Here is a 26311-nt window from a genome sequence, read left to right as displayed (position 1 = left end):
CTCTGCCTGTGTCTCTGCCTCTCTCCCTATGTCTCTCATGAATAAATAAATAGAATCTTTTAAGTAAATACATTAATTGATTAAAAAACAAAAGGCACCTCTCAGTTCATACCACATGGTGGGGTGGGCGCTACTGGCCGACTTTGCAGATGAGAGATGCGAGGGGAGAGATGTGAGGGATGGCGTGACGCTCTGCTGCCCAGACCAGCAGCATCAGCACCACCTGTGAGCTTCTTAGAGATGCAGAATCGTAGGCATCACCCCAGCCCTGCTGGCTCACAATCTGCATTTTTACAAGATCCCTACATGATCCACAGACAACTCAGAGCTTGAGAAGCACTGTCGTGAGGAAGTCACGTATTTGAGAAGTTTCTTCATGTGTGCTCAGGGAATGTCAAAGGTCGGTTTCTCAGATATATATATGATATATATATCTATGATATGATATATATGATATGTATATATATATATGTGAAGAGACAGATGGACACACATAAGTAGGTTTTTCTCACAACTTAAAAGAGCTTAATTGGGTATACAGGAAAGGGAGCCATTTTAGTCTCCAAATTTATCTCTACCTGGCCCAGACTGAAAGGTTGGCTATTTTCTCCTGCAGTCAGGGGCCTGATCCCTCAACTGTGGTGCCCAGGAGCCTGAGAGCCCAAACCTCAGATGCCTCCCCCTACGTGCCAGGCTTAAGCCCTCACCCTGAATTCTAAATCCTCAGCTGCTGTCCTCGGAGACCACTCTTCCTTGCGCTTCCAAATTGTTGTCCCTGCCCTTCCTGGGCCCTGGCCACAGTAAATACAGACTCCTATGATTTCTTCACAGTATGCTAAAGGCCACTTAGTGGCAGGCGAGCTGGGAGGTCAGACCCCCTGGGTACAGATGTGGGCAGAACAGAGGGCGGGGGAGGGGGGCTGATGCTGGGGAGGGCTCTCGGGAGAAGGCTCTAGGAACAAAGGTAAGTGCCCTCCTTTCCAGACACTCCATTTCTCCCAATACATCAATGACTCTATGCAAAAGGACCCACTGAAAAGAATACAAGAGGGTAGCAGAAAAGCCAGAGACAGGCGTGAGAAAGAAGAGATGCCATAACCTCAAAAAAGACACTAAAATTAGTTAAATTTTAAAAAAGGGTGGGGGTGGGGGGAATTGAACCAAGAGAAAGACATAACGCCAGACTGGCTGGGGAGCTCAGCTCTGATTTGGATTCAAGGGAAGATAAGAAACTAAGGCAAGGCTGCTGGGTGGGAATGGATCATGGATCGGAAGGCTGGAGGTCCCCACAGCAGGTACACGGCCCACACCGCCATCTGGACACCGGGGGAGCCCCGGCTCTCAGGCCTGGTTCCGCCAAGGCTTTGCTGGGTATCTGCAGGAAGGTCAAAGCCACATCCAGGTCTCAGGGCTCATGTATAACCCAGGGAGGCAGGACATGGTTTCTTCGGCCCTGCTTTGGCCACAGGCTAAATTCCGTGGACGCTTTGGTGCCTTTGGTGTGCAGAGCTGCCTTTGGGCATGTAGAGCCCCAGGGAACATCCAACCCAATGCTAGACAGAGACCCCTGCGGGGGAGCCCTAGGAGGGCAGCACCCATCTATTCCGCTCTGCTCCTAGTGACTTGGTGGCACTGGGTGGCTCGGCAGGCTCACAGAAGGTCTCAGCCTGAACTGAACATTCTCCATCCAGTCCCTCGTGATGCTAAGATGCTGTATACCCCCCAGAACCCTGGCCCAGCACCCAGGGAAGCACTGCACAGCACACGGCTACTCCAGCCAGAAGCTCAGCTCAGCAGATCTCGGAGCTTCTCTGCCCACTCCTCACCACTGAGGACAAGCTCACCCTCTGTGCCCCGTCCCCAGCCTCTGGGGGTCAGGGTTGGTGAGCTCGAGGCTTCGTCTACACACTGACTTGCTAGCTGGTCTCAGGTGGTACCACTTTCCTTCTCTGAGCCTCAGTTTCACCATCTGCAAAATGGGAGTAACCGTTCCCTGCTGCTGATCCCTAAGAGAAATTGTGAGGACACGGGTGCTGCCAGACAGGGGAGGGGTGCTCTGGAAGTGGAAGATGGAGCCCCGTGGGAGTTGGAAGCTTCCTGACTGCACTTTTGCCACGACGGAGTTCATCTTTGGAGGTGGAGCGGTCGCTCAGACACTGGGTGTCACAGCCCTGCCAACATCACAATGTCTGTTCTCTTCTCCCTCCTTTACCCCAAGGGGCCGTGCAGATCTGCTCTGCAAGGTCCCCAAGGGCTTCCCTCCCCCACCCCAGACCCGAGAGGCAGCTTCCAAAGCCCATCCTGCAATGCGGAGGCCACCAGGAGGAAAGCCAGCAACTGAAGGTGGTCTCAGCACAACTGATGCCCTCGCGGAACCTCACCCTCCCCTTTCTGAGCCAGCTGGCTTGTCACAGAGCTAAGGGCAGGGAAGGGCAGACTAACCCTGGCCCCCGCCTCAGGCTGAGCCCTAACCCCCACCCCAGACCAAATGGAGCCAGAGCACATGCTAAGCCCCGACCCAGGCCCACACTCCACGCCTGGCCATTGCCCAAGTCCTGATGCCAGCTCCTCAGAGTGAGTGTGGGTGGCTCAGGGCCACTGCCCCCTGCAGGGGTCCAAGCCCCAATAGAAGCGATGTCTCAAACCCTTATCATCTGAGCAACTGGAACCAACCTACAGGAAAGGGAGTGAATGCTGGTCTGAGGGCACAGGCAGGGGGTCCTCTCGGGCTTTCTTGGGGACTCCCAGGCTTAAATTTGTTCTGGAAACAGAGGAAAAAACCAGAAAGCTGTTGTGGGCAGATCAGAAGGGGCTGCTCAGCCCCACATATAACTCTGGTGGCCCAAGGGGACTTGGGCACAGTCCTGAAATCTCTTCTCCCACCAGGTCCTGCCCCTTCCCATCCCCCCCATAATCTCCCCTCCCCTACAGCAGACACCTCCCTCCCAACCCAAAGCACTCCAGGTGGGGTAGCTCTCGACAAGGCTGGATCCTATCGGGGCCTCTTCTTCCAGGAAGCTTTGTTTATATGCTTATTTAACACCATCTTTCATCTGTAACTTCCTTGGCGACAGGATAGACGTGCAGTCAAGCTCAGAGCCAAGGGCCTGCTGTACCGGAGCTATGGCTTCACTAATTCCTCCTGGATTCATTTCACTTCACTGACAACTAGTTCCCTCAGTTGCAAAATGAGGATAATACTGAACAGTTGGTTACTCAGCCCACCAGATTTACTGGATGTTTACGAGCACGAAATGTGTGTGGACTGAGTGGCAAGTGTTGCTAGAAGCTCTGCAGTCCCCAGCAGCACGGTCACTCTGATTATCCCTCACTTCCCACCAACAGGGTCGCCCTGACCCTGCAAATGCTCAAATATGTTGCTATGTTTACTGGAATAGAAATGGTCCCGTATCCCGCATCAGCACTCCCCCGGGCTTACAGACCACATCTGACTTTTTCATCTCTGGGGCTTGAGACTAGCACAGGTTTTCTCTAAGAAGAGGATGTGCAGAGGTAGCAAGGGGATTTTTTTTACACAACAGAAGCAAACCAACTAGCTGGTTCTTTAAATACTTGTACTTAAATGTATAAAGCACCTTGACAAATAGTTGTCTATGCCTTAGGAAGGCTGGACAGGACTCCAGTCTGTGGTAACCTGAAAGCTCCGCCACCTGCTTCCCTCTCGCCAGACCCCAGGGCTTCTTGCTGCCTGGGACAAGATGTCTGAGCTGAAGTGTGTGTCGGGGTCACTGAAGGGGTGGCATCGGGGCCTTTTTTAGGCTGCAGCTGGGTCCCTGTATACGTCCCTGCACAGGCCAGGTGAGGGGAAGCAGGGAGAGCCTCCCAGAGAAGAGATCCCAGGAACCACAAAGAAAGAAACACTTCCTACCAGGAAGCAGAGAGGGGGTGGTGGGGGGATCCAAGGCATGAGCTTAAAGGAGAGAAGAGGCCACCTTCACTACTGCTAGCTTCAGATCTCTGAAACAACTGTGTGGGAGCCAAAAGGCCTCTGAGCAGTCCATCCTGGGCCAGACACAAGGGCAGGAGTGCTGACGTCAGACGGGGAGGTGAAGGGAGCAGGAAGGCCCTGTTTTGTGGGTCCTGGACACTAAGGCAGGGATGATCCCTTGAGGGCAGTTAGTTGCAGGGAGCCAACCCCACTGGCCCCCCAGTGTAAGGCCTCAGAGACTTTATGACTTACATGTATGAACAATTTTTGACGACAAAACACATACATACAAACACGGGTTGGCAAAAAACTTGCAAAAACATGGGGGAAAAAATACAGTAAATGGATAGCAAAAAAATAGGTGGAGGGTCCCTTCCAATGTAATGTAATCCTCTTAAATTCAGGGAAAACAAGGCTGACCATCTCAGGCCCTGTGCAGATCCTCTGCTCCCACAGGAAGGACTTCCACAAGGGGAGGTGCCCAAGTTAACACACAAATCAAGGGAAAACTCCGCCTCCCTGAGGAAGCCCCAAGGAGCAGAAGGATCTCAACTGTCCTGCCTCTCTTTCCACCCAGCACAATGGTCAGGTGGGGAGAACCCTCTGCTGCAGTCTCTCTGCTGTTCCACTTGTCCACTGGCAGCCATCAAGGTTCTGAACCCTGGGTTGGGGTCTCTGATGAAGGCAGGACCCATCCCCCACTAATGCCATGAGAAGACTTTGGCTCCTTCTAACCTGCCCTCTTCTTAAAAAACTGAGGAGGCAACACATATGGATTCTACTGCCCATGGATAGACCCCAGGGACTGCTCTCCAAAGTCCTGTGCCTCTCTAGCCCTTCCAGCCAACCACAGGGGACTCGACCTTCCTCCCCATCATCAGAACACACACCCAGCTGGCCATTCTCCTGATCATGAAGCAAGAGGAGTGAAACAGGAAGTTCTTAGTCTGATTCAGAACAGGTGGAGGACTGGAGGAGGGGTGACAGAGCAAGTGGGACAAGCTGTTAGGGACATGACTGCAAAAACACTCGTAGGAAACAAGCCAAATGGCCATGAAAGTGGAGAAAACCCTATGCTCAATGGTGTAAAGGTTGCCTGCAAATCCCCTCAATCTCAAACATATCACCTGTCCCTCTGCTCAGGGAGAAGGGAATTGCAGGAGGAAGACCAGACCTAGAGATAGAGCGGCCCTGAAAGAAGGTGGAGAAGAGAAAGGATTCCCCCCTTCCAATATCCAGACCAGCAAGAATGTCCACCTGGCTCACTAGTAGGGGCTGAGCAACTTGTACACTCTTGGCTGGTGGTGGGACATCAGGCAACAGTGCATCCAGTGGCATTCACAAACTTCCCGCAGAAGCAAGATCCTCCAAGGAAATCCAACTGCTAAACAACTAAGACCCTAATTACTCTAAGGAATCAAGTGTTTCCCATCTTGATTTTCCTAAAGTGACAGAAGATCTGACCATCTCATCTTCTCACTCTCTTCCCTGACATGTAATCATGCAGATCAGCAACTGGGTTGACTGGAGGATGGGCAGACAACTACATTTTAAAGGCGCTTTAATCAGAAAGAAATCTTGCAAATGCCCCTGCTAGTTTACCCTGTCAGCAAAACCTAGGCCCTCTCCTATGACCTGAGTGCAGGGCCCACACAACTGCTGGAAGTGACTATGGCATTCACAATGGTACTTACAAGTAGATGCTGGACTCATTGCCTCCCATGTCCGGAGACTGAAGTTTCTGCACAAGGATGACAATGATGCCAATGAAGAGCACAAAGTTAACCTGAAGAGCAAAGAAAAAGTAGATAGAAATGATTCTGGGCAAGGACTTTCCATACCCCTACCTCTGCATAGACTGTTCTTGCTGCAACAGGACCCTCCCCAATCCAGTCCAAATCCCAATAATCCAAGATGGCAGCATCAGAACACTCATTTGCCTCCCCACTTACTATTGCTAGAATGACAGAAAAGATAGAAGAAAAAGAATGTCATAGGGGTACTGAGGAACAGGAAAAATTATCATGAGTGAGCTGGAAAAGTAGGCAATTTCTGTAAGAGCAAATAGGATCAGGGTGTTGGAAAACAATGCCAAACAGATAGAGAAGAGGCTCCTGCAGAGGTGAGAACTGTCCTCTGGAGAAACTCCAAGTTCAGAGTAATGGAACACGGGGAACCAGAATGGACAACCAAAAGCATTATTAATTAAAGGACTGTCTGGGAATGGCAATAACAGCATTTACCTTCAGAGAAAGATCAGGGAACAAAATCTCTCTAAACAGTGAGAAAAGGGGAGGATAGGGAACAAATAAATAGAAACAAGGTGCAAAGAGAAAACCACAGGGCAATACCCTCTGAGTGTAGCCAAAGCAGCGCCTGGAGAAAAAAAATGTAGAGCTTGACACTAACTTGTGAAAAAAATAATACATACTGAAGATAAAATAATTAAGCATTCAAATCAAAAGCTAGGGGGAGAGTACCACAAATTTAACTTACACAAGAAGGAAATTAATAAAGATAAAAATTCATTATAAAGAAATAGAAAAAGTAGACTTGATCAATTAAAAACTTTATTTTGGGGGTCTGGTTTTGTTTGTTTGTTTCCACATGTTCTATGAAGGCAGAGTTCTCTCAGTCTTCTTCTCCAATACAAGCCCAGTGCCTGAACAGCACCAGAAATTCTGCACAGTACATACTGCTCACTGTGTAGGTTAGTCGATTCAAAAGGAGAAAATAAAATTAAGCAAATTTAGGGATAAGAAGGAGGACAAGACAACAGATGTACAGGATATTTTAAAACATAAGAGAAAAATCAAACAAAATTGGAAAACAGAAATAAACAAAATCAAATCAAGAAGCCGTAGAAAATCTGAGTAGAGCAACGACCTCAGGAGAAAGTTAAAGAGTTATCAAAGATGTATGCATCAAAAGGCATCAGGCCCAGATAACTTTACAGACCAGTTTCATAACACCTTTAGGGAAGATGTCATTTATAGCCTACTTCATTATTTAAGAGCACGTAAAAAGAAGACCTCACAAACTACTTATTAGGCTAACAAAACTCTGCTACAAATCCCAGACAATAAAAGAAGTATACAAATAGATACACGCACACCCAAAACCAGAGAACTTACACAGAACAATGCAAAAACTATAAACAAAATATTAACAAATAGAATTTTTTTTAACAAATAGAATTTGGCAGTACATTAAAAGAACAAACAGGTCATGGCCAAAAAAAAGTTTTATATGAGAAATGAAAACAACAACAACAAACAAAACTTTAAAAAACTCAGATCTCATCCTTCTGTCTCCGACCACAAGCATCTATTCCTCTGAACAACTCTTCGTCTCAAGTATTCCCTACCCCTCGGAGCAAAAGGGCTGTTTTTCTCCCCTTAGTAGGGGCAGGACTAACAACTGGGGTGGCAACTGGGGCGGCGGGACTGGGAACCTCCATTAACTTCTATTACGAGCTCTCCCAGGCACTCAACAAAGACGTGGAACGTATAGCCGACTCCCTCACCGCCCTACAGACTCAAGTCACCAGCTTAGCTGCTGTTACCCTCAGAACTGACAGGCCCTGGACCTCCTCACCGCTGAAAAAGGGGGAACATGCCTGTACCTGAACAAGGAGTGCTGCTATTTTGTCAACCAGTCGGGCATAGTCCCCTCCAAAGTCAAGGAGCTCAGAGATCGGATCCGAGCAAGGTGTCAAAATGACCCTATTTGGGGCTTAAACCGTCAAGCCTGGGTGACCTGGCCTCTCCCCTTGGCAGGGCCCCTCTGTAGACTCCTCCTGTTAACCTTAATCGGTCCCTGCCTTATACGTTATGTACAAGAGCGCCTGCGACAAATGACCAGAATATCAGTTAACCAACTCCTCCTACAGCTCTATTCCCGCCTGCCCACTTCCGATGGCCTCTAGGACGGCGCCCCACTGCCTGCAGGAAGTAGCCAGAGCAAAGTCAACGCCCCCTGACACCAGTATATAAAAGAGGCCGGAATGATGGGCCGGCAGGGAAGTCGGGGCACGATGACAGATTTTCCCGCCACCCTCACAACGGGCCTTCTTGTCACCCAGGAACTTCGCGTTTAGGAAGTGCCAATCACCTACTCCTCGCCCCGTGTGCCCTGAGCACTACGTACCTTACATATATGAACTCGAACCCACGCCTTGGCGATGATCTGACACACGTCCCCTGCCCCATGCTCACTAACTACCACATACCTCACCTTTTTGGGGCACAAGCCAGGGCCCTACCCCGACCCAATAAAAGAACATCACCAATTCCTTCCCAGTGTGACTTCCCCGGACCCCCCCCCCCCCCCATGTGAGTTGTGGAACCTCACCCAAGGGTGCTTGCAATAAAGCTCATCTGGGATCCAAAAAAAAAAAAAAAAAACTCAGATCTGCTAATATTTCTTACATTAACAGATCAAAAACAATAAGCTGCCCTTATCCCCCATAAGATTGGTGAATAGTTCAATCATCAAAATATCAACAAAGACATGAGAAATGAGCATTATTGTATTCTGCTCATTTGATATCTATGAAAATGTTAAAGGTACATACCCTTTGTCCTGGAAATTCCATTCCTAGAGATTTATTCTAAAGACATATTCATGTGCATGAATATACCCATTATAGCATTGTTCATAAGAAGAAAATTTGGAATATTATAAAAGCTCATCACTAAGGGAAGGGATCATTCCAATAAATGTTTCCAAAACATTTGATTTCATAATTTTGAAAAAATATACACTAAAACGAGCCGGGAATAGAAACTCTTCTAATTCAATGAAGACTAACTAAAACTAAATAGCAAACACCATCCTAGTCAAAATCAAGGAATCAACGGTATAAAGACTGGGAAGAGTGAAACTATTTTCACATGAAGATTATGTCATTTTCTACCTAGAAAACCATAAGAACCAACTGAAAAGCAACAAGAACTACTAAGAGAGTTTAGAAAGGTAACCAAGAAAAAATACACAGAAACGAACAGTTTCCCGAAGCACCAGCCGTAACCCACTAGAACACAGAATGACGGCATGAGTCCCAGACACAATACAAACCCAAACGGAAAATACCCTAAAGGTAAACTGAACAAGACAACTGAAAAGCTGTACAAAATGACTCTATGGAAAAGGCTGCATAAATGGAGAATCGGGCCATGTTCTTGGAGAGGAAGACTCCACATTTTAAGAAAATCACTTCTCCAAATTAATTCATAAAATTAATGCCATTTCTCTAAAAATCTCAACCACACTTTTTTTTTTTTTGCAACCTGATAAGGCTATTTGACAGTTCACCTCAAAGTGTGAATATACAATAAAATCTTGAAGAAAAAAAGAATGAAGAATATTAACATAACAAATACCAAAACCTGCTACCAGGTTATAGCAACCAGCACAAGGGGGCATTCACCGTGGAAACAAGTAGATTAGTAACGTAGCATAGAATACAAGTAGAGTACACAGAATGTTCATGATAAAGTGACATTTCAACCTAACTGGGAAACAGTGGTCTATTTAATAAAAAGAACTGGGAGGGTGGAATGTCTATCCACTGGTAGGGAAAAAAAAAAAAAACTAAAGAAGATTAGATAACATTTCAGATCAGACAAAGAAATAAAGCTTTAGCTTTATTCAGATTCAGAACATATATATAATAATCCACCCCATAAAAATGTTATAAAACAACTACAAATACTTAGGATGGGAAAAGGCTTCCGTAATAAGAAAGAAATTTCAGAATTTAGGAAGACAAACCGCGACAGTTTGTCTAAAATTATGCAGACTTGGAAATACACTTACAACATGTTTACCAGATAAATCGTTACTACCTTTCAAACAATTAGAAAGACAAGTGAGCAAAGCAAGCAAAAGAGAAAATGAGTGAGAGAAATAAACAGGTAATAACCAGAATAAAAACAAATTGCCAATAAGTGTTTGGGAAAAAAAAAATACCTCACTGCACTAGCAATATGGAGAAATTCACATTAAAACAATGAGCTACCATTATCCCCTAGGAGCCTGCGCAAAAATTTAAATGATTTACGTTACAAGCACAGACTATGATGAGAGGTACTCTCTTTCCAACCCGGCAATTCCATTTCTAGAGATTTAGTCTAAAGGAATGCTCGTGCTCAAAATTACACACAGAATTGCACCTAGTAGCATCCTTTATTACGAGAAAAAAAAAAGAGAAAATATAAATGTCTAACACTAGTGGACTAGCACATAACTTGTATACTCATGTTGCAGAATAAAATGCAGCCACGAAAAAGGTGGAGGCCAGTTTGTGCAGTGACTTCTGAATTTGTTCCCTTTTCCTGCTTTCAGCCCAGGCTCATGTCTCTTTCCCAGCCTTGTCCCAAGGATACTCACCATTATGGAGCCGACCACAGGCCCTTTGATCACCCACCACAGAGCTGTGTTGTCATTCATGTCCCAGCAGCTGAAAGACAGACAGACAGAAAGAAGAGAGATTAAGCTCAGGGCTGGGATGCCTGCAAGCCAATGCCCCCCGCCCCATTTGGCACTTTTCCCTTGCAGCTCTCTGAGGAGGGGCTGGCTGGAACGAGAGTTTTCAGGCATCCTGCAGACCCAAACCCAGTTTCAGTTCTTCTAGTGCCTTGGTCTTTCCCTCTGCTCCCCATCAAGGCGGCAAGTGGAACCCAAGAGTAAGAATCACCAATGGGCTCCTGAGCAAATGGCCATGTTTCCCCTTCAGGCTTGTGGGGGTGGGGAGGTGACCTCAACCTCAATATTCTTCCTCTCTCCCCCAAAAGAAAAATAGACACTCAGAGCTGAGCCCAGAAGTGGAAAGGGACTCTGAAACCTTGCACGTTGTCACTAAGTTCTGGCTGAGCTGTGACTGGGCGGGTCCATGACAGTGGGATCAGGATGCAGTCAGGACCGAGGATGGGGGTACAGTCTGGCAGTTAATGTGAAGTCAGGGCAGCCACTGAGACCCATCTGTAAGAACCTACTCAGGGCTCTGGCCCTGGCTCTTGAGCACGTACTCACCCTGTATCATCAAAGTAGAGCCTCAGCATTGCCCACACAGACACACACACAGTTGGGGTCCCTGGGAAGACAAGAAAAGGAGCCTGGTGATAACAGGAAAGCCAAGAGGCCCTGGGGTCTCCTCAGATTTGGGGCTCCCAGGGGCCATTATCACCACTCAAACAGGGGGTTCTAATCATGGGGCAGGTCTCCCTTTCAGACCTGGAGTCTTGGGGACCCTAACTGTCCCTCACAGTGGGGCCTCCTGGGGGTCCATGTATCCCCCAGTCCCTTGGCTATCTCACTTCTCGGAAGAACTTCAGCTGAACATATCACCTTCCAACTTCTATGGGCTTTCTATGGGCAGGAAGAACAAGAAAGGAACCAAGAACCAGACATCAGCTGCGGGACAATGACAGCACCTCCCTCCTCTGACCTAACACCCTCTGACAGCGGGACCAAGAACATACCTGGCCGTGAGGCCTGAGCCTGTCCAGGCCACAGCCAGTGACCTACCCCAGCCTATAATGGTGTACCAGTAGAAGTATCTCCTCTCGGGGAAGAAGGTCTCCACTAGCAGGGTGAAGAGGTACAGACCCTCGATGAACAGCCAGAAGTAGTTCGACACGACACAGTAGTGGAAGAAAACCATGATGGCCTTGCATTCCACCTGCAAAGAGGGTGGGGAGACTGAGGGAAGCATGAAGCCCCCTCTGCTGGCCCCCACCCAGCCCTGAAAAATCGAGGCCAGCAGAACCGAGGAGAATCCTGAGGACCCTTCAGCTCCAGCATGCTTGTGCTCAAACATCCCATGGATTGAAAGACTCAACATTCCTGGATTTGAAGAGTTAAAAACGGCAGCATCCTAGGACTCTGAGTTGCCCACGGAGGCAACTCTACATTTGTCAGGAAAGGATGGGGGTGGGGTGAGCACAGGGCCCTCTACCTCCCCAGGCTCATTCACCCCCTAGTTTCCTGCTCCTTCTCCAGCCCCTCAGAGAGGGGAGTAAGGGGAGTAGACGACTCCACAGACTCCACAGGAGACTCCTTAGTCAAATGAAGGTTTTAGATATCAATGCGGAGATTCCTGGTCCCCCAGCTCCTCCCCCCCCCCACCCCCCCCACCCCCCCCCCCACCCCCACCCCCCCCCCCCGCCATGTGTGCCCTCCTGGGTCAAAGTCCTGTGCTCTGGGCTGTTCTTTCCATTTTATTCCATCAAAACCTATCGTGTCTGCTTACCCCAAAGGTCTAAGAACTGGGGAGACGGTCTAGAGAGACCCAAGCCAAGCAGCCCCTCAGCTCTGTCACAGGTTCGTTAAATGACCAGGGGCCAGGCAAGCCTCACTCTAAGCCTAGTTTCCTTTGCAGACAAGCGAGAGAGGCGTTCCCTCTCCACGTTCTGCATCTGCTCTGCCAACGCACACACAGACTGAGAGGCAGGAAATGACATCAAGCAATGGTCTCGCTGGTTACTAGCAACCTCATGGCCATTCCTGGATTTCTGCGTTCACTGGGGACAATGCGTTAACCTGCAGGGAAACACCTGGCTGGCGAGGTGTCACAGCAAGGGACCCCTGGAAGGCCTTTCCTACCAGGGTTCAGCTCACTCACGGTGGAGACAAAGCAGTGGTTGCTGTCCTGCTCCGCGTAGAGGATCCAGTCTTTGATGAAGACAGAGATGGCCCTCAGCATGAAGGACACGAACAGGTTCATGTGGATGAAATTGCGGGTGCAATGTAGCTTCCTAGGCCAGCAGGCGGGGGGCAGGGGGAGGACGAGGCTTGAGGCGAGGAACCCCACAGCATCCCACCCCTCCTCTCCAAGGGCTGCTCTGAGCCAACTCCAGGCTCTGTCTTGGGCGGGTCCCCACCTTCCCACCTCCTTCCCAGGCCTTTGTTGCCTGACTCCACTATTCCATGAGGCCAGACTTTCCCTTCCTGTGACCTCTGTCGGTCTGGACCAGGAAGACAGAAGTGGGGAACGGAGGTCTCCTGCCCAGCATCTACCTCGCTGTGTAGCCCTGGACAGGTCAGGTGCCCTTTCTCAGATCAAGTTCCCCATCTGTTATTGTAGGGGTGGGCAACATGCCTTCTAAGGGACCTCCAGGGCTGACATTCAGAGGAGAGGGCAGGGGTGGGTGGGACAGGGCATGGACTCCAAGCTAGGGTGGGCTGCCTTAGCTCAAATGCTGCTGGTGGGGAAGAGAGGGATCCTTACCGGAAACGACACAGGATGACCATGGCAGTGGTGAGGGTGACAAGGGATGTGCTATAGCCAACTGTGTACAAAGCCTTGACTGACAGGTAGTAATAATCCTGGAGGAAAGTACAAAATATCCAGGGCCCCACATGGGGCTTACCCCAGCCCCGAGCTCCCCGAGGCCAGGGCCTGCCCACCCCAGGGGCCCAGCACCCAGCGCCTCCTTCCTTTCTTCTCCTCTTGCTGATCTCACGTCTTGGTCTTGCTCTCCCTGTCAGTGCCTCTACTACCCTGCTCCCTCCACCCCACCCCCCATGAGCTTCTTACTGCCCCCTCAGTGTCTGTGCTCTGCAGAGGCTCAGTAAATGCTTGCTGAATGCAAGGGCACTGACCAATCAGGACAGACAGCAGCCTCAGCCCGGTGAAGTATCCAGGAGGCCCTCCCTGCTGGGCCTGGCCTCAACTTTCTCGTTTCTGGGCCACAGAAAAGACAAGCGTCTTGGAAGGATACCCAGGGAGGTAGGGGACATGTATGGGGGCTGGAGGAACTTGGGCAGCAAAGCAGATGCTTCTTGCCCCAGAATGAGTGAATGAAGGCCTTGCCCCCTGTGTGTCTGGCTTGGGTATACAGCAGGTGCTCATTTGCTGCCTAGGATCCTAGAGTCCCAACAGAAGCCAAGGCCTGTGGTGGGGACATGCTGTCACAGGCCTCCTAAGCCTCACCCCCAGGGTGGGGGCAGACACTCACCTGGTCCCCAGGCTCATACTCATCGTATTCATCAAACCCACACGCGTCTACATAGTGAGGGAACGGCTCTGACCACCCGTCTTCAGTGCAGTTCCGGCTCACCACCCTCATGTCTGCGGTAGAACAAAATCTCAGTGAGGCATGGGAAAGACTTAAGAGGACCCTGAAACTCTTACTTGAAAATTACTTCTTAAGTGGGAATTTCTAGAAACCCATATGCCCATCTGGGAAGCATAGTAACTACAGGTTCACGAAATTTTCCACTGTCTTAGGGAAAACAGTCCATGCCGGTGACCTCAAGCTCAGCCTTTACACAAAGGACATCGGGGAGGACAAGGCACCGCTGATCTCTTAACAAGGGCTGAGGGGACCGAGTCTCCCTCTCTTCTGGAACTGGCAAATGCTCACCAAGGAAAGGCCTGAGCCCCTCCCCTGGCTCTGGCTCAGCACTTGCCAGACGTCAGTGAGCAGAAAAGAATGATGTGAGATCACCACTGCAGACTCCAGCCCCCAGATCCTGGCCCAGGAATCACCTGAGGTGACCACGGAGCAGGAGTGCCCGTCGTCGTACCCCCGGGAGCTCTGCGCCTTCCAGCAGCTGCAAGATCCCCCACCAAGGGGGTGCATGGCTTGCTTGATTAACAAGGACCAGACGTCCATTAACCTAGCGCCAGATCTTATTAAGATGTGCATTTAGGTTTAAAAAAAAAAACAACTTTTGTCTTCCCAGGTTTAGAGGTCTGTTTCCTGTCACTAATGTACTTTAATTTCCTTTTGATAGACTTTAAAGGCCATTTTGTAGGACACCAAAGGGGAGGGAGTCCTTTACTGTCTGCAGAGTGGAATCTAGATTGGTTTTTGCCCCGCCTGGGGCCTTTTAGCCTTTAATGATTGCTCATTTCATCTTCCCCTCTCCTGACTGTCTATAAGGGTGAACCACAGACGTCCCGTGGAGGGGAGAAGGCAAGCAGCCCCCCTGCCTCCGGCCCAGGCTGTCCCCTGTTCGCAGACTGGCTTCCTAGAAGTTCACCTGGCATAGTAGGACAATTAGGAATGGTTCGCTCTTTCTCAGGATTCAGGGCCCAGGAAATTGTGTACGATGGGACACATCTGCAGGAAAGGGGCTCCTCCAGCACCCATGTTGCTGGAAGGTTCCTCTAGCTCCAACCAAGGCCACCTCTGGGGAGGTCAGGAATGAGGCAAGGGCAGAGGCCAAGACAGGAAACCCTTCTACTTTCCCAATCTTGCATCCTCGCCTTGAGTTGGAAGATCCCAGGCCAATTCTTTTTTACCAAGAGAGTCAGAAACACACTTCCTGGAACTCTGGGAAGAAGCAGAGGGTGGGTGACCCTGCCACAGAAGACAGCTCTGCCCAGAGTGGGAGACTACTGGTCTCCATCACTTCTCCAATTCAGAGTCCTGTGACATAGGACACAGAGGACACCTGGCAGGCCCAGGGAGAGGAGTCGCTTTGTCCCACATTTTGATGCCAAATTCTTCCTGTTTCCAGCAAATCCACGTCAGGCTGTTACTGGCACCCTCATTCCAAATCCCTCTGAAAATCTGCATGCCCCAGGGGGAAATCATGGCTTTGGCCAAGACCCTTCCCATTCCTGAGCCTCATCTCCTCTCTGCTTTGCCCACATCAGAGTGGTGGGAAGAGGAAAGGGAAGCTGCTTTGAAAAGCAATTTTTAAAAAAGGGTCCTAGAGGTGAAAGCAATTTCCTTTCTTTTATTTTCCCCCTTTCTCCGTTTCTTTTTATAAGACAGTGTGGGCATAGAGGCGTATAAATCTTTTTGTTCAGAACTATTCCACGAATTTGCCACTATATTGTTCTGATGGAAATCTCCAGAAGATGGAGTACTCTCTAGACTGTCAAAACCGTGCAGTGACTACGCCCACTTCACTAGACTCTTTTGCCCCAGCGATTTCATAGGCGCATAGGATTTTAGGGCACTGGTTCTCAAAACTGGTTCTCCCCCCAGGCTAGCCCATCAGCATCCCACCCCTCACTGGGAAGACTCGCTAGACACGCACATTCTCAGGCCCGACCTCAGAGACTCCGGGGGTGGGGTCCAGGAATCTGAGTTTTAACAAGCCCACTAGGTGACGGTGGTCACAGTGGAAGCCTGAGAACCACCATTGGCACCCATGGGAGTCCCAAACTATCTGGGACCGCCTAACCGAGGGGATCTGTGCTTGGAGCCCACAGTGTGACTTCGGGAGATCTGTGCACACAATATTCTATCTGAACACGTGAGTGCAAGTTTCTGCGGAGAAAATCCTCGGCAATTCCAGAGAAGGAAAAGGACCTGCCAAGGATCACATAGCCACAGAAAGGATGCCAGCCCTGGAACGGGGGTGCTCCCCAACTTCATGTGTCGGTGGATGCCCTCCCTCTGGCCAGCCTGTGGTGGGACCTGGTTTATCCCCTCACCTGAGAGATCCAAGGAGTTAGTGTCAGGGAAATCGAACTCTCGATCTGCAAAGCACAGAAGTGGGCAGGAGTCAGTACACAGCCATCAGCATGCCAGAGCTGTGCAAGGTTTACTCTCTACCCTGGAAGGCCAAGGCCATCCCTGGTCCTGAGGATAGGGGTGGGGGTCTCGGCCAAAAGGCTGCAGCACCCAGGGCAGCCACACACATCTCTGACACACTGTGCCTTCGGGCATCAATCCCTCTTGCTTTGTACTTCTGTGATGCTAATGATGGCCCATGACTCAGTTCTCCCCACTGGGCCACAGGAAGTGGAAATGGGATAGTGTCAGGAAGGTGGGAGGGCCTTCAGATGGGAGAGGAATGGAAAAAGATGACTAGGCCTTTTCCAGAAAGAGGCAGGAAGAGGAACATGGGTCCTGGACTTGGGTTTCTTCTTGGTCCACACGCCTCCATCTCAGCCCCAAACCTGTCTCATCCAAGGGAGCCCAGGACTTCATCCGCAGACATTTTTTCCTCTCTCCTGACTCTTTATTCCACCTTCATCCTTTTCTTATGATGAGCCCCCTGCTAGCAACGAACCCTCATTTCCTTTCGAGTTCTCAAAATCTTGTTTCCAACACGTAGCTGACATGCCACCCCCCGACCTTTTCATTACCCTGGCTGCACGCTGCAGTTAGGTCTCTCTTGCTCTCAATGCCAAGGCAAAGGCCACCGAGCATGTCGGTATCTACGTGGGTTCACACACACATTCAGGCCTGTACGATGCCCTCCACAGGTGTATCTCATCCTCCCAGATCAGCCCATGAGCACCTCAAGGCCAAGGGCTGTGTCCCCCATCTGCCTGTGTCCCCCACCTCCCCGGATGGCTAAGGGCAGGTGGTAAAGGGAGAATCTGGTCCTGGAGGAGCCTCTCATTCCACCCGCACCATTCCCAGCAGTCAGAACTGGGTTCCCACTGGATGGACACATGGACAGATGATCAGCAGCCTTGTCCTCTCCAAGGTTCCTCTTACCAATGGTTTCTAGCTCCCACACTGAAACAGAGAAAGAGAGAGAACGCAGAGGTGAACGAGGGAGCAAAAGTTGGGTCTGCTCTCACTGGGGCCCCCCACCACTCCCCACTCCCAAACTCTGCTGGGGACCCAGGGCTGTGAGGACTACAGGCTGGGGGTGGACCAGACACCGGAGACTTCTACGTCTCCCTCCAGAATGGGACCCAGTTAAGGAGAGATGAGCCAAAGCATCTGCGAGGGGGAGGACAGATCAACGTCCCTGTGTCTTCAGAAGCCTGCAAAGCAATGACCGCAGCAAACAGATTCGGCCCCTGGTGCCAGGAAATAGAATGAGAAATGCCATCCTCAACTTTCTAAGTAGGTAAGGTGAATCTCACTAATCCAGCTTTGTGAACACAGATGCTATAGGGCCCTGCCTTAATGAGCCATTAAGAATCAGGTGTAAATAAGCCGTTCATGTTCACGGTGCAGTTGCCAGAGGGAGGGACGGAGTGTGAAGGAAAGCCTTTCTTAAAATCTTAGTTCACTGCTGATTCATTTTGCCTCTTTTTGTTGTTGTTGAAAAGCAGCAGTCTTGCCACGGTACCTGCCCCAAAGCAGATGTGCAAGAAACCTCAGGTAAATGATGAATGAGGGGAGTACGTGAATGGAGGAAATGAGGAAGGTGGTTTCCATAGGAATGCGGCAGCGAGGTGGCTGAGTCACCGGCTGCCACGGCATCTGATGCCCTCCATACACACTGTACCCCACACCCCAGCACTTCCCCAGTTCGCCTCCTCTTCCAAATTCACTTCCTGTCTGGCGCTGGGGCACGCCCAGGCCCCCAGGTGTCAGGATGGGAGAGCCTCAAGCCACCCTCCTTTTGGGCTGGCAGGTCCAGTCCAGAGATGGGAGGTGTGGCTAAAAGCCCAGAAGGGGAAGTGAGGGGAGGGGAGGCAGGGCAGCTGCTTTCTCTGGTTTTCCGTGGGGCCATGCACCTCCCCCTCCCCATACGGCTACTATCCCCTCTGCCAATTCCCACAAGCACCTGCCCCTCCAGGCAGAGTCATGGGTGCTGGGGTTCCAGAAGACAAAGAGAAGGTGCCTCTGTCTCTCGCAGACAAGTGGGAGGATGGAGATAGGCAGGACTCATAGTGGAGTGGAGCTCAGAAGCGCTCCAGTTCCAGAAGGACACTGACCTAAGGCTTAGGCAGGTGAAAGAGGAAACTGAGGACCAGGACGCAAGGTGCTGTGTATGACCACGCAAGTGAGTCAGATGCCTCTAATCCCCTCAAGAGTCCCTGCCCTCCACCCTCCTCTCAACAAGGCCCCGGCCCAAGGCTCAGCAGTGAGTGGGCCAGCTCTTAGGACATCACCTGCCTAGAGCCCAGCCCCACCGAACTTGGTGTCCTACTTCCCTCAACAGCCACAAGGAGTGGGGTGGAGGAGCAGGAGCTAGCTCTAGACCTTTCCCAGAGGCAGTGCAGATGGGCTGGAGAGCAGCCTTAAGACTCTACAAGGTCCCAGCTGAAAGGTGGGAACTGGCCTAGAGAGCCCAGCAGACTCATACCCAAAGAAGAGATCTGCATGAAGCCCTCTTCCTCAGACCCCTCCCCTTGAAGATGCAGTCATTAAGGCCCTGTCCTTGTCACAGAGCACTGTCCGCTGCCCCCTTCTGGCCCTGCCTCTCCCTGTTCCTACATCCTGAGTTAGGAACCTCAGCCACTGCCCACCTCTAGGACTCTCAGATTGTCTGGGGCCCCTGATAATTTCCACAAGCTCAACAATGGCCAAGACCTCAAATACAGACATGTCCGAAACTGAGCTCTTTGTGATACCATACCTAGTATCTAAGTGGGTATGTGAGAATGGACAGGAGTGCCTTGTGTCCAGCTGGCTGAGGGCGACTCATTGTGTGTCCATATCTGGGTGTGTCTCTGGGCCTCTGAGCATCCCTGTGTGGTGATAGTGACACCAGCTAACACTACTGACCGTTAGCACGTGCCAAGGCCTGGGCTACCACGTGTGTTCTTCCACTCAATTCCCCAGTCACGATGCCACATTGCCATTTGACAGAGCAGGGAATGTGGGCAGGGGACGGAGGGGGAATTGCCTTGTTCAAGGTCCAACCTGGGTAAGTGATGGATGTGGACACCTCCAAGAGCACAGCCTGGCCTCACACACAATGACGGCACAATGTGGCACATCTCCACGTCAACCTGTGTGTACTAGGGTCTGTAGCTTCATGCTCTCACTAGCATGGGAACTCTGGAACAGGGAATATTGGCTTGCAGGATGCCCCAGGTCCTTGGTACCTGTGTCCCAGAAAGGCCTGGGCCTCAAGTGTAAGGAACAGGCTAGACCAATCATGGCCTAGGGAGACCCCAGGGAGAAACTCACCTTGGTCTGGGTTGAAGATTCGGAAGAGTTCAGGGCAGCTGACCAGGACCATCTCACCCACGCGGGCAGGCTTCCAACACGTGAGGTTGTCCCACATTCCAGGGCAGCCTGTGCAGAAGAGCACCACCATGGTGAGAGGAGGCCCAGCCCCACACATGCACACACACCACACATACCCTTGGGAGCCATGCCCTTGCAGGGGGAGGGAAGAGTGTCACGGAGGGAAGGTGAGGCTCACTGTGTGAGGAAGGGCTCGGCCTCATCCCTGGAAGACCCCTCACAGAGGAGCTGAGTCATTCCAGGAGCTCCCAAGGTGGAGAGGGAGCGCTCACCTGATTTTACACCTCACACCACCCCACGGTGCTGGCAGGATTGCAGGGCAGGGAGAAGCAGGCCAATATGGGATCACTAAGCATGAGATGCTGGGGGGTCTGTGTGGCACCCCACACCAGCTCCCCCTAGTCCTTCCAGCCGCCACCATCGCTAAGGGGTCCAGCTTCGACTCAGCCTCCTCGGTGGGCCCTCCCTGTCCCTGAGGGGAGGGCCAGGAGCCGGCTGGCTTAAGGGTGCTGCTCCAGGGCTGCACCTGCCTTCTGGATGGTGAGGTTCTGAGACTTGGGAGAGGAGTGGCCACCAGCCAGCCAGACAGGGAAGAGGGGAAAGCCAGCCAGGCAGAGGCCTGCGCAGCCATGGCCCAGGACTGTGAAGGGACACAGCGCCCAGAGACAGAAAAGGCCAGTGTGGTGGTGGCACAGACCCAGCTCAGGTGAATGCTGAGGGCTGGCTGAGGGGTGGGACAGACTGGGGGGTGCTTAGGAATCATCAAGACGGAGTGCCTTGCTGGACATGCACTGCTGGGAGCAAGAGAAAGATGACAAGCTTGCCGACTAGGTATTAATTTGGGGGCTCAGCGGAGCCTCCTGCCCCTCTGCCTACCTTCCACTCTCTCCTTCCAGCCCTCGCCAGCTCTCCTGGGAGCTCTCTGTACTCCCCACGGCCACTTCCTCACCTGCCTTCACACCCCACGCCTTCCTCTGACTAGCCCTCCTCTCTGCTGAAATGCCTCTGGCCACCAGCTTTGCCCACCACAGGGCATGCCTTGCCCACCCTGACTAAATAAAGTGCTGGTGGCTGTCCGGCCCCTAGGGCCTCACCCCTCTCACCTGGGACAAGATCACCGGCTCATGGACTTAGGGACAGAGCTACACTCAGACAACCCCCAATCCTGAGACCCGCACTCCCTGAAAACAGCCTCCCGTGGCTGGAGAGCCCCACATGAAAGGCCCAAGGGAATCCCAACCCAGCCCATCCAGGACTCAGTTCGGCATCTCTCACTAAAACCTGACTTCCAAAAAAATAAAAATAAAAATAAAAATAAAAATAAAAATAAAAAAAAAAATAAATAAAAATAAAAATAAAAATAAAAATAAAAAAAATAAAAATAAAAATAAAAATAAATAAAAATAAAATAAAATAAAATAAAATAAAATAAAATAAATAAAAAATAAAATAAAATAAAATAAAATAAATAAAATAAAATAAAATAAAATAAAATAAAATAAAATAAAATAAAATAAAATAAAATAAATAAAACCTGACTTCCCGTCTCGGCTGGACACTTAGACTTGAAGCCACCTTAGCCCCTCTGGCCAACCTAGCAGTCTTGCAGCTTTAGCAAGCACCCTTAGCCCACGTGATTAACTAAACCTTTCTTTGTAGATCAATAGATGATGCCTTCTTTCCTAGAAAAGGACACAGCCCCTTCCGCACCAGGTCTCTAGACCCTCCTGTACGACCTCCGTGCGTCCCAGTAGTGTCTGTAGGTGGCATCTGTAGCGTGCACGTAATCAAGTAATGTTACAGACCACTGCACTCCCTTAACCAACTCACTGCCTACAACCTTTTTAAAAAGTCTCTGGGCCAGGCAGGAACCTCGGACTCAGCCTTTGGGCAAGTTTGCTTTCTCTCCGGGTAGCCAGCCTTCTGAATAAAGCCTGTACTCTTTTCCAAAAAAAACTCATCTCTTGGGGTGCCTGGGTGGCTCATTCGGTTAAACGTCTGCCTTTGGCTCAGGTCATGATCCTGGGGTCCTGGGATGGAGCTCTGTGTTGGGCTCCCTGCTCAGCGGGGAGTCTGCTTGTCCCTGTCCCTCTCCCTCTTCTTCAACCCTTCCTCCTACTTGTGCTCTGCCTCTAATTAATTAAATCTTTATTGTTTATAAAATAAAATATTATAAAAACTTTTGTTTTATTTAGACACTAAATAAAAACAAACACTTGTCCCTGGAGAATTGGCTTTTCAAACAAAGGGCAGCCAAAGTTGGGTTTGGTAACAGACTGCCCTTACTATGTCTCCTTCTCCTTGTCCATATCCGACTGGTCACTATGTCCTGCTGGTTTGACCTCCAAACCCTTGTGGAATCCATGGCCTATTCTCTATCCTCCCACCCCTGTCTAGTTAAGGGGTAAGCCATCCTCTCACTGGGACCATGGTCACCTCACTCAACCCCACAAGGCTATGATGATGATCTTTTCAAAAGGAAGATCTGGTCAGGTCATACAGCCCACCCCCAGCAGAGCATATCTGTCAGAGGACCTACCACCCCAAGTCCTTAATGTGGCCCCCAAGACCCAGCCCTGGCCACCCCCCTCCGGCACACCGGGAGGGGATGAGGCCTTGGGATAGTGGTTCCCCCAGGGGGAGGGCATGAAGTGAGAAGGGCATGGAGATGGGAGCCCCAGGGAACCCCACATTTACCAGGTGGGCAGAGGAAGTATACACAGTGAATGTAATTCCTAAAAGGAGGGCAAAGGCTGAAGAGGGAGGCAGCTGTGTGGAGGGTCCAACAGCTGAGTAGTTTCAGGAAAGGCCCCACACCCTGCTGAGGGGTCTGTACGAGGGCTTTGGAGAGGGCTTCCTCACCAGATAAGGGACAGTCAGCGGGTGACCGACACTGTCCCACCTCAGAGCTGTCGTGAGGATTAATGAATTCATACACGTAAAGCCCTTGGAGCTCCAGGCTCCCTCAATGCATATTCACTGCTGTTATTAGCATTAATTTCATTATTTCAATTAGGTGTCCCTGAGAATCATTCCCCTGAGAGAGGCCCAGGCAAGGAGATGAAGCAGAGCCCTGCAAGGTGAGGACAGATTCAGCGGAGTGCCACCAACAGGTCACAGAGGACGCCTGGGCAGGCGCTAAGCAGGGCCAGAGGACCTAGGGCGGCCTTGTGGGCTCCCAGCCTCTCTGGGGGGGCCCGTGACTGACTAATGGGCCGCGTTTGGACAAGAAGGCATCCAGAGCTTCCAAATGCAGAGGACCTGCTCTCTCGGAATTCAGACCTGGCTATTTTGGAATTCCTACCCAGTCACACGGGCCCAGAGTCTCCTGGAATGACCACGTTCCGGAGCTGGAAGCACCACAGTAAACTCTGAGGGTAACACACCAGGAAGATAAGGACACCGGGACCACAGCCATAGCCCGTCATGGCTGAGTCCCGTTGACCCCACACAGCAGGACATCCAGCGGGCACGTGGCTGCTTATGACAGCACGTCCCTGAAAGAGGCGCAACAGCACACCTTTGGCTGTCATGGTCCACGCTGATGGTGGAACGGCCGTGGAGCGTGGCTGGGTCTGGCCCAGGCCCTGGAAGCCCCAGCCAACAGATGCTCCCTTCATGTGGAACACTGGGCCCTGGCACAGCCAGCTGCTCCCGCCAGCTGACATTCCTGAGGTCTCAGGGCCCCTGAGATACAGGGAGCTTGGCCGCGAGGGCTGAGGCAGGGATGCCATGAGGGGAGATGGGGGCCCCCAGGTTGGGGGTCAGAGGTGTAGAGGCGAGGTGGGGAATCCATTCTCTTGGCAACTACTTACTGAACCTGCGGCGCCTACCACACCCACCAGGCCCAGGGCCACAATGGTGTAGAAAACAAATCTAAGAAGTTTGCGAGTGAGGGCAGAGGAAGCAGAAGGGCACCTGCATGTCCCTTCAGCACCTGCATGGCAGCCTTAAGCCTTGAATTCTGCGGACTTCTGCCAAGGGCTCACTTCATGATGCTGGTAAGTCTCTACCCACTCCACCCTGACTCAGTTTCCCTGTGTGCACTGTGAGGGTGGGGTGTCTCTGAGGGTATGCTCAACTCTGGGTGACCAGAGCTCCAATTTGGAACAGAGATTCACTCAGGACCTGCGGGTGCCCGGAAGGGTGGCTGGGGAATCCAGGGCTGCCCACCCTGGCCCCAGGGCCAGGACAAACATCTCCCAAGGGCTACCTGCCAAGGTGCCCCACCTTACCCCACGGCCTGCCACACTATGGAAGCCCTCCTTAGGTTCCCAGCCTCATTCCCCTCCAGGGACTAAGGTTCCTAGGGGCAATTCCTACAGCACCAAGACAGGTGGAAAGACTAGAACTAAAATCCATAACTGGAGGGTCCAATCCCAGGGTCTGGGTTTAGGGGACTGTAATATTAAGATATAATAAGAATTAGATATTTGGTCTTAGTCCCAGCTTCCAGGCAACACTCCTAAACTAAACCCATGGAAATTCCTGACAGGGGTGAAGGGAGTGTCTTTAGTTATTCAAAAGCCTCTTTCAATCACACCTGAGTTTATGCTAAGGAGGTGACTCTTGGGTGACCCTGGCTGGTTGCTAGGGGGAACCAACCACATGACTAGAAGGTGGGGACTTTCAACCCCACCCACCAACCTCATGGGAGGGGAGAGGAGCTAGAAATTGGGTAATCACCAATGGCCTAATGATTTAGTCAATCATACCTACACAGCAGGATTTCCATAAAAACCCTAAACAGTGGGGTTCAAAGAGCTTCTGGGTTGGCACACACACCCACATGCTAGCAGAGTGGTGCAAAGGGACAGAGGCTCCTGCACTTGGGATCCTTTCGGACCTCACTCCATGAACCCCTTCATCTGGCTGTCATTTATATCCTTTATAGTAAACTGGTAAACTATGGTGTTTCCCCGAGTCCTGTGACCCATTACAGCAAATCATTGGAACTGAGGAAGAGGTAGGTCATGGGAACCTCCAACTTGTAGTCAAGTCAGACAGAAGTGTGGATAACATAGGGACCCATGATTTGTGATTGGCATGTGGAGTTGGGGAGGTGACAGTCTTCAGACTAAGCTCTTAGCCAGTGGGGTCTGTGCTAACTCCAGGTAGTTAGTGTCAGAGGTGAATTAAATTATAGGGACACTGATCGGTGTCCACAGAAAACTGGAGAATGGCTTGGTGTGGAAAGCCACACATTCAATGTCAGAAATGCTGTGAGTACAGACATGGCTTTCCTTTAAGGGACAATGTCCCTGATTCCATCAGGATCTCACAGCTCACAGCTCTCTGCCCACCCCTCTGGCCTGCATCACTGCAGTCACAGGAGACTCAGGCAGCCACCTCGAGGTTTTCCAGAATGCCCCACTCACACTTGCACAGCTCTCACCTCTCAGCCTGTCTCTGATGGAGGTGGTGTGGGTTCTATCCCCTCTCCCCTCCTCGATGGGGCCTGCTCTGAATCCCTCCAGTAACCCCCTCCGGGCAGATGAGGAGGATACCATCTGGGCTCTAGAAAAAGCCTTGGGTTTCTCTAACTGAGGACAGCAACTCGTTTTCCTTCCACCCCCACAGAACACATCCAGCTTCTCTACCCCCATCTGTTCCAGACTCTAATCCCAACAACGCTTAGTTCTGTTGGGACTGGAGGATCTCAAGACACCTTTTCCCTTTCTACCCCCCATTCCTTTTATCTTATTTTTCTTCTCACTCTCCCTTCCCCTCCCTCTTATTCACTCACTTACTCAAGAAGTTCTGTATCTATAATATGAGTCAGATGCTGCCGAGCAATACAGAGTGAATAAGCCGCCTGGTCTCTGCCTGCACAGAGTTTATAGTCTGGTGGTCAAAAAAAAGAGTCTGCATTTTATGCTAAATGGTAAGAGCAGCCCTTAGATTAGGAATTGCCTTCCTGTTGCCACTGCAACAAAGCAAACTCAGTGGCTTAAATGTCACAATTTCTTACCTTGCAGATCTGGAGGTCAGAAAGTCCCAGACTGACCACACTGGGCTAAATAAAATCAATACATCTGCAGGGCTGCGTTTGTTTTTGTTTTAGTTTTCTTTTTCTGGAGGCTCTAGCGTGAATCCATTTCCTTATCTTTTCCAGACTCAAGACATTCCTTGCCCGGCGGCCCCTTTCACCATCTTGAGAGACAGTAGATAGCATCCTCAATTCTCTCCTCTGACCCGCCTGCCTTCTTCCTTCCCTTATAAGGACCCTTGTGATTATATTGGATCCACTTGAATAATCTAGGGTACTCTCCCCATCTTAAGATCCTTCACTTAATTACGTCTGCCAAGTACCTTTTGCCATGTAAGGTAACACACTCACAGGCTTTGGGGATTAGGGTGTGGACATCGCTGGCAGGGGCACCCTTTTGCCTCCCATAGATGCGGTTTAAGACAAGGAGTCATATGACCTGATTCAGCTGCGTGGGGAGGTAATCCATTTCAAAAGCAGCCAATCGAACACGGGACCTATTAGGATATGGGCCTAAGT

The 26311-nt window shown here is 50.7% G+C and overlaps 1 protein-coding gene across 4 annotated transcripts in view; it reads right to left on the bottom strand.

The window, feature by feature from the left end:
• The window catches only part of ADCYAP1R1 (ADCYAP receptor type I), a 60844-nt gene that overhangs the window by 12521 nt on the left and 22012 nt on the right, over positions 1–26311 (bottom strand). For 3 of the 4 annotated variants that reach the window (XM_072764655.1, XM_072764658.1, XM_072764659.1), the window contains exons 4-13: positions 19744–19851; positions 17365–17385; positions 16350–16394; positions 13912–14024; positions 13182–13279; positions 12576–12708; positions 11480–11633; positions 10985–11045; positions 10343–10412; positions 5644–5735 (exon numbers count right to left, since the gene is read on the bottom strand). In XM_072764655.1, coding sequence (XP_072620756.1) covers positions 5644–5735; positions 10343–10412; positions 10985–11045; positions 11480–11633; positions 12576–12708; positions 13182–13279; positions 13912–14024; positions 16350–16394; positions 17365–17385; positions 19744–19851 — 895 coding nt within the window. Of the gene's footprint in view, positions 1–2677; positions 2762–5643; positions 5736–10342; positions 10413–10984; positions 11046–11479; positions 11634–12575; positions 12709–13181; positions 13280–13911; positions 14025–16349; positions 16395–17364; positions 17386–19743; positions 19852–26311 lie in introns of all 4 variants that reach the window. The other variant, XM_072764657.1, reaches the window with a different exon arrangement.

This window comes from Vulpes vulpes, chromosome 7 (genome assembly GCF_048418805.1).
Source record: "Vulpes vulpes isolate BD-2025 chromosome 7, VulVul3, whole genome shotgun sequence".
Classification (NCBI taxonomy): Eukaryota; Metazoa; Chordata; class Mammalia; order Carnivora; family Canidae; genus Vulpes; species Vulpes vulpes.
This window is presented reverse-complemented; position numbering and strand designations above follow the sequence as displayed.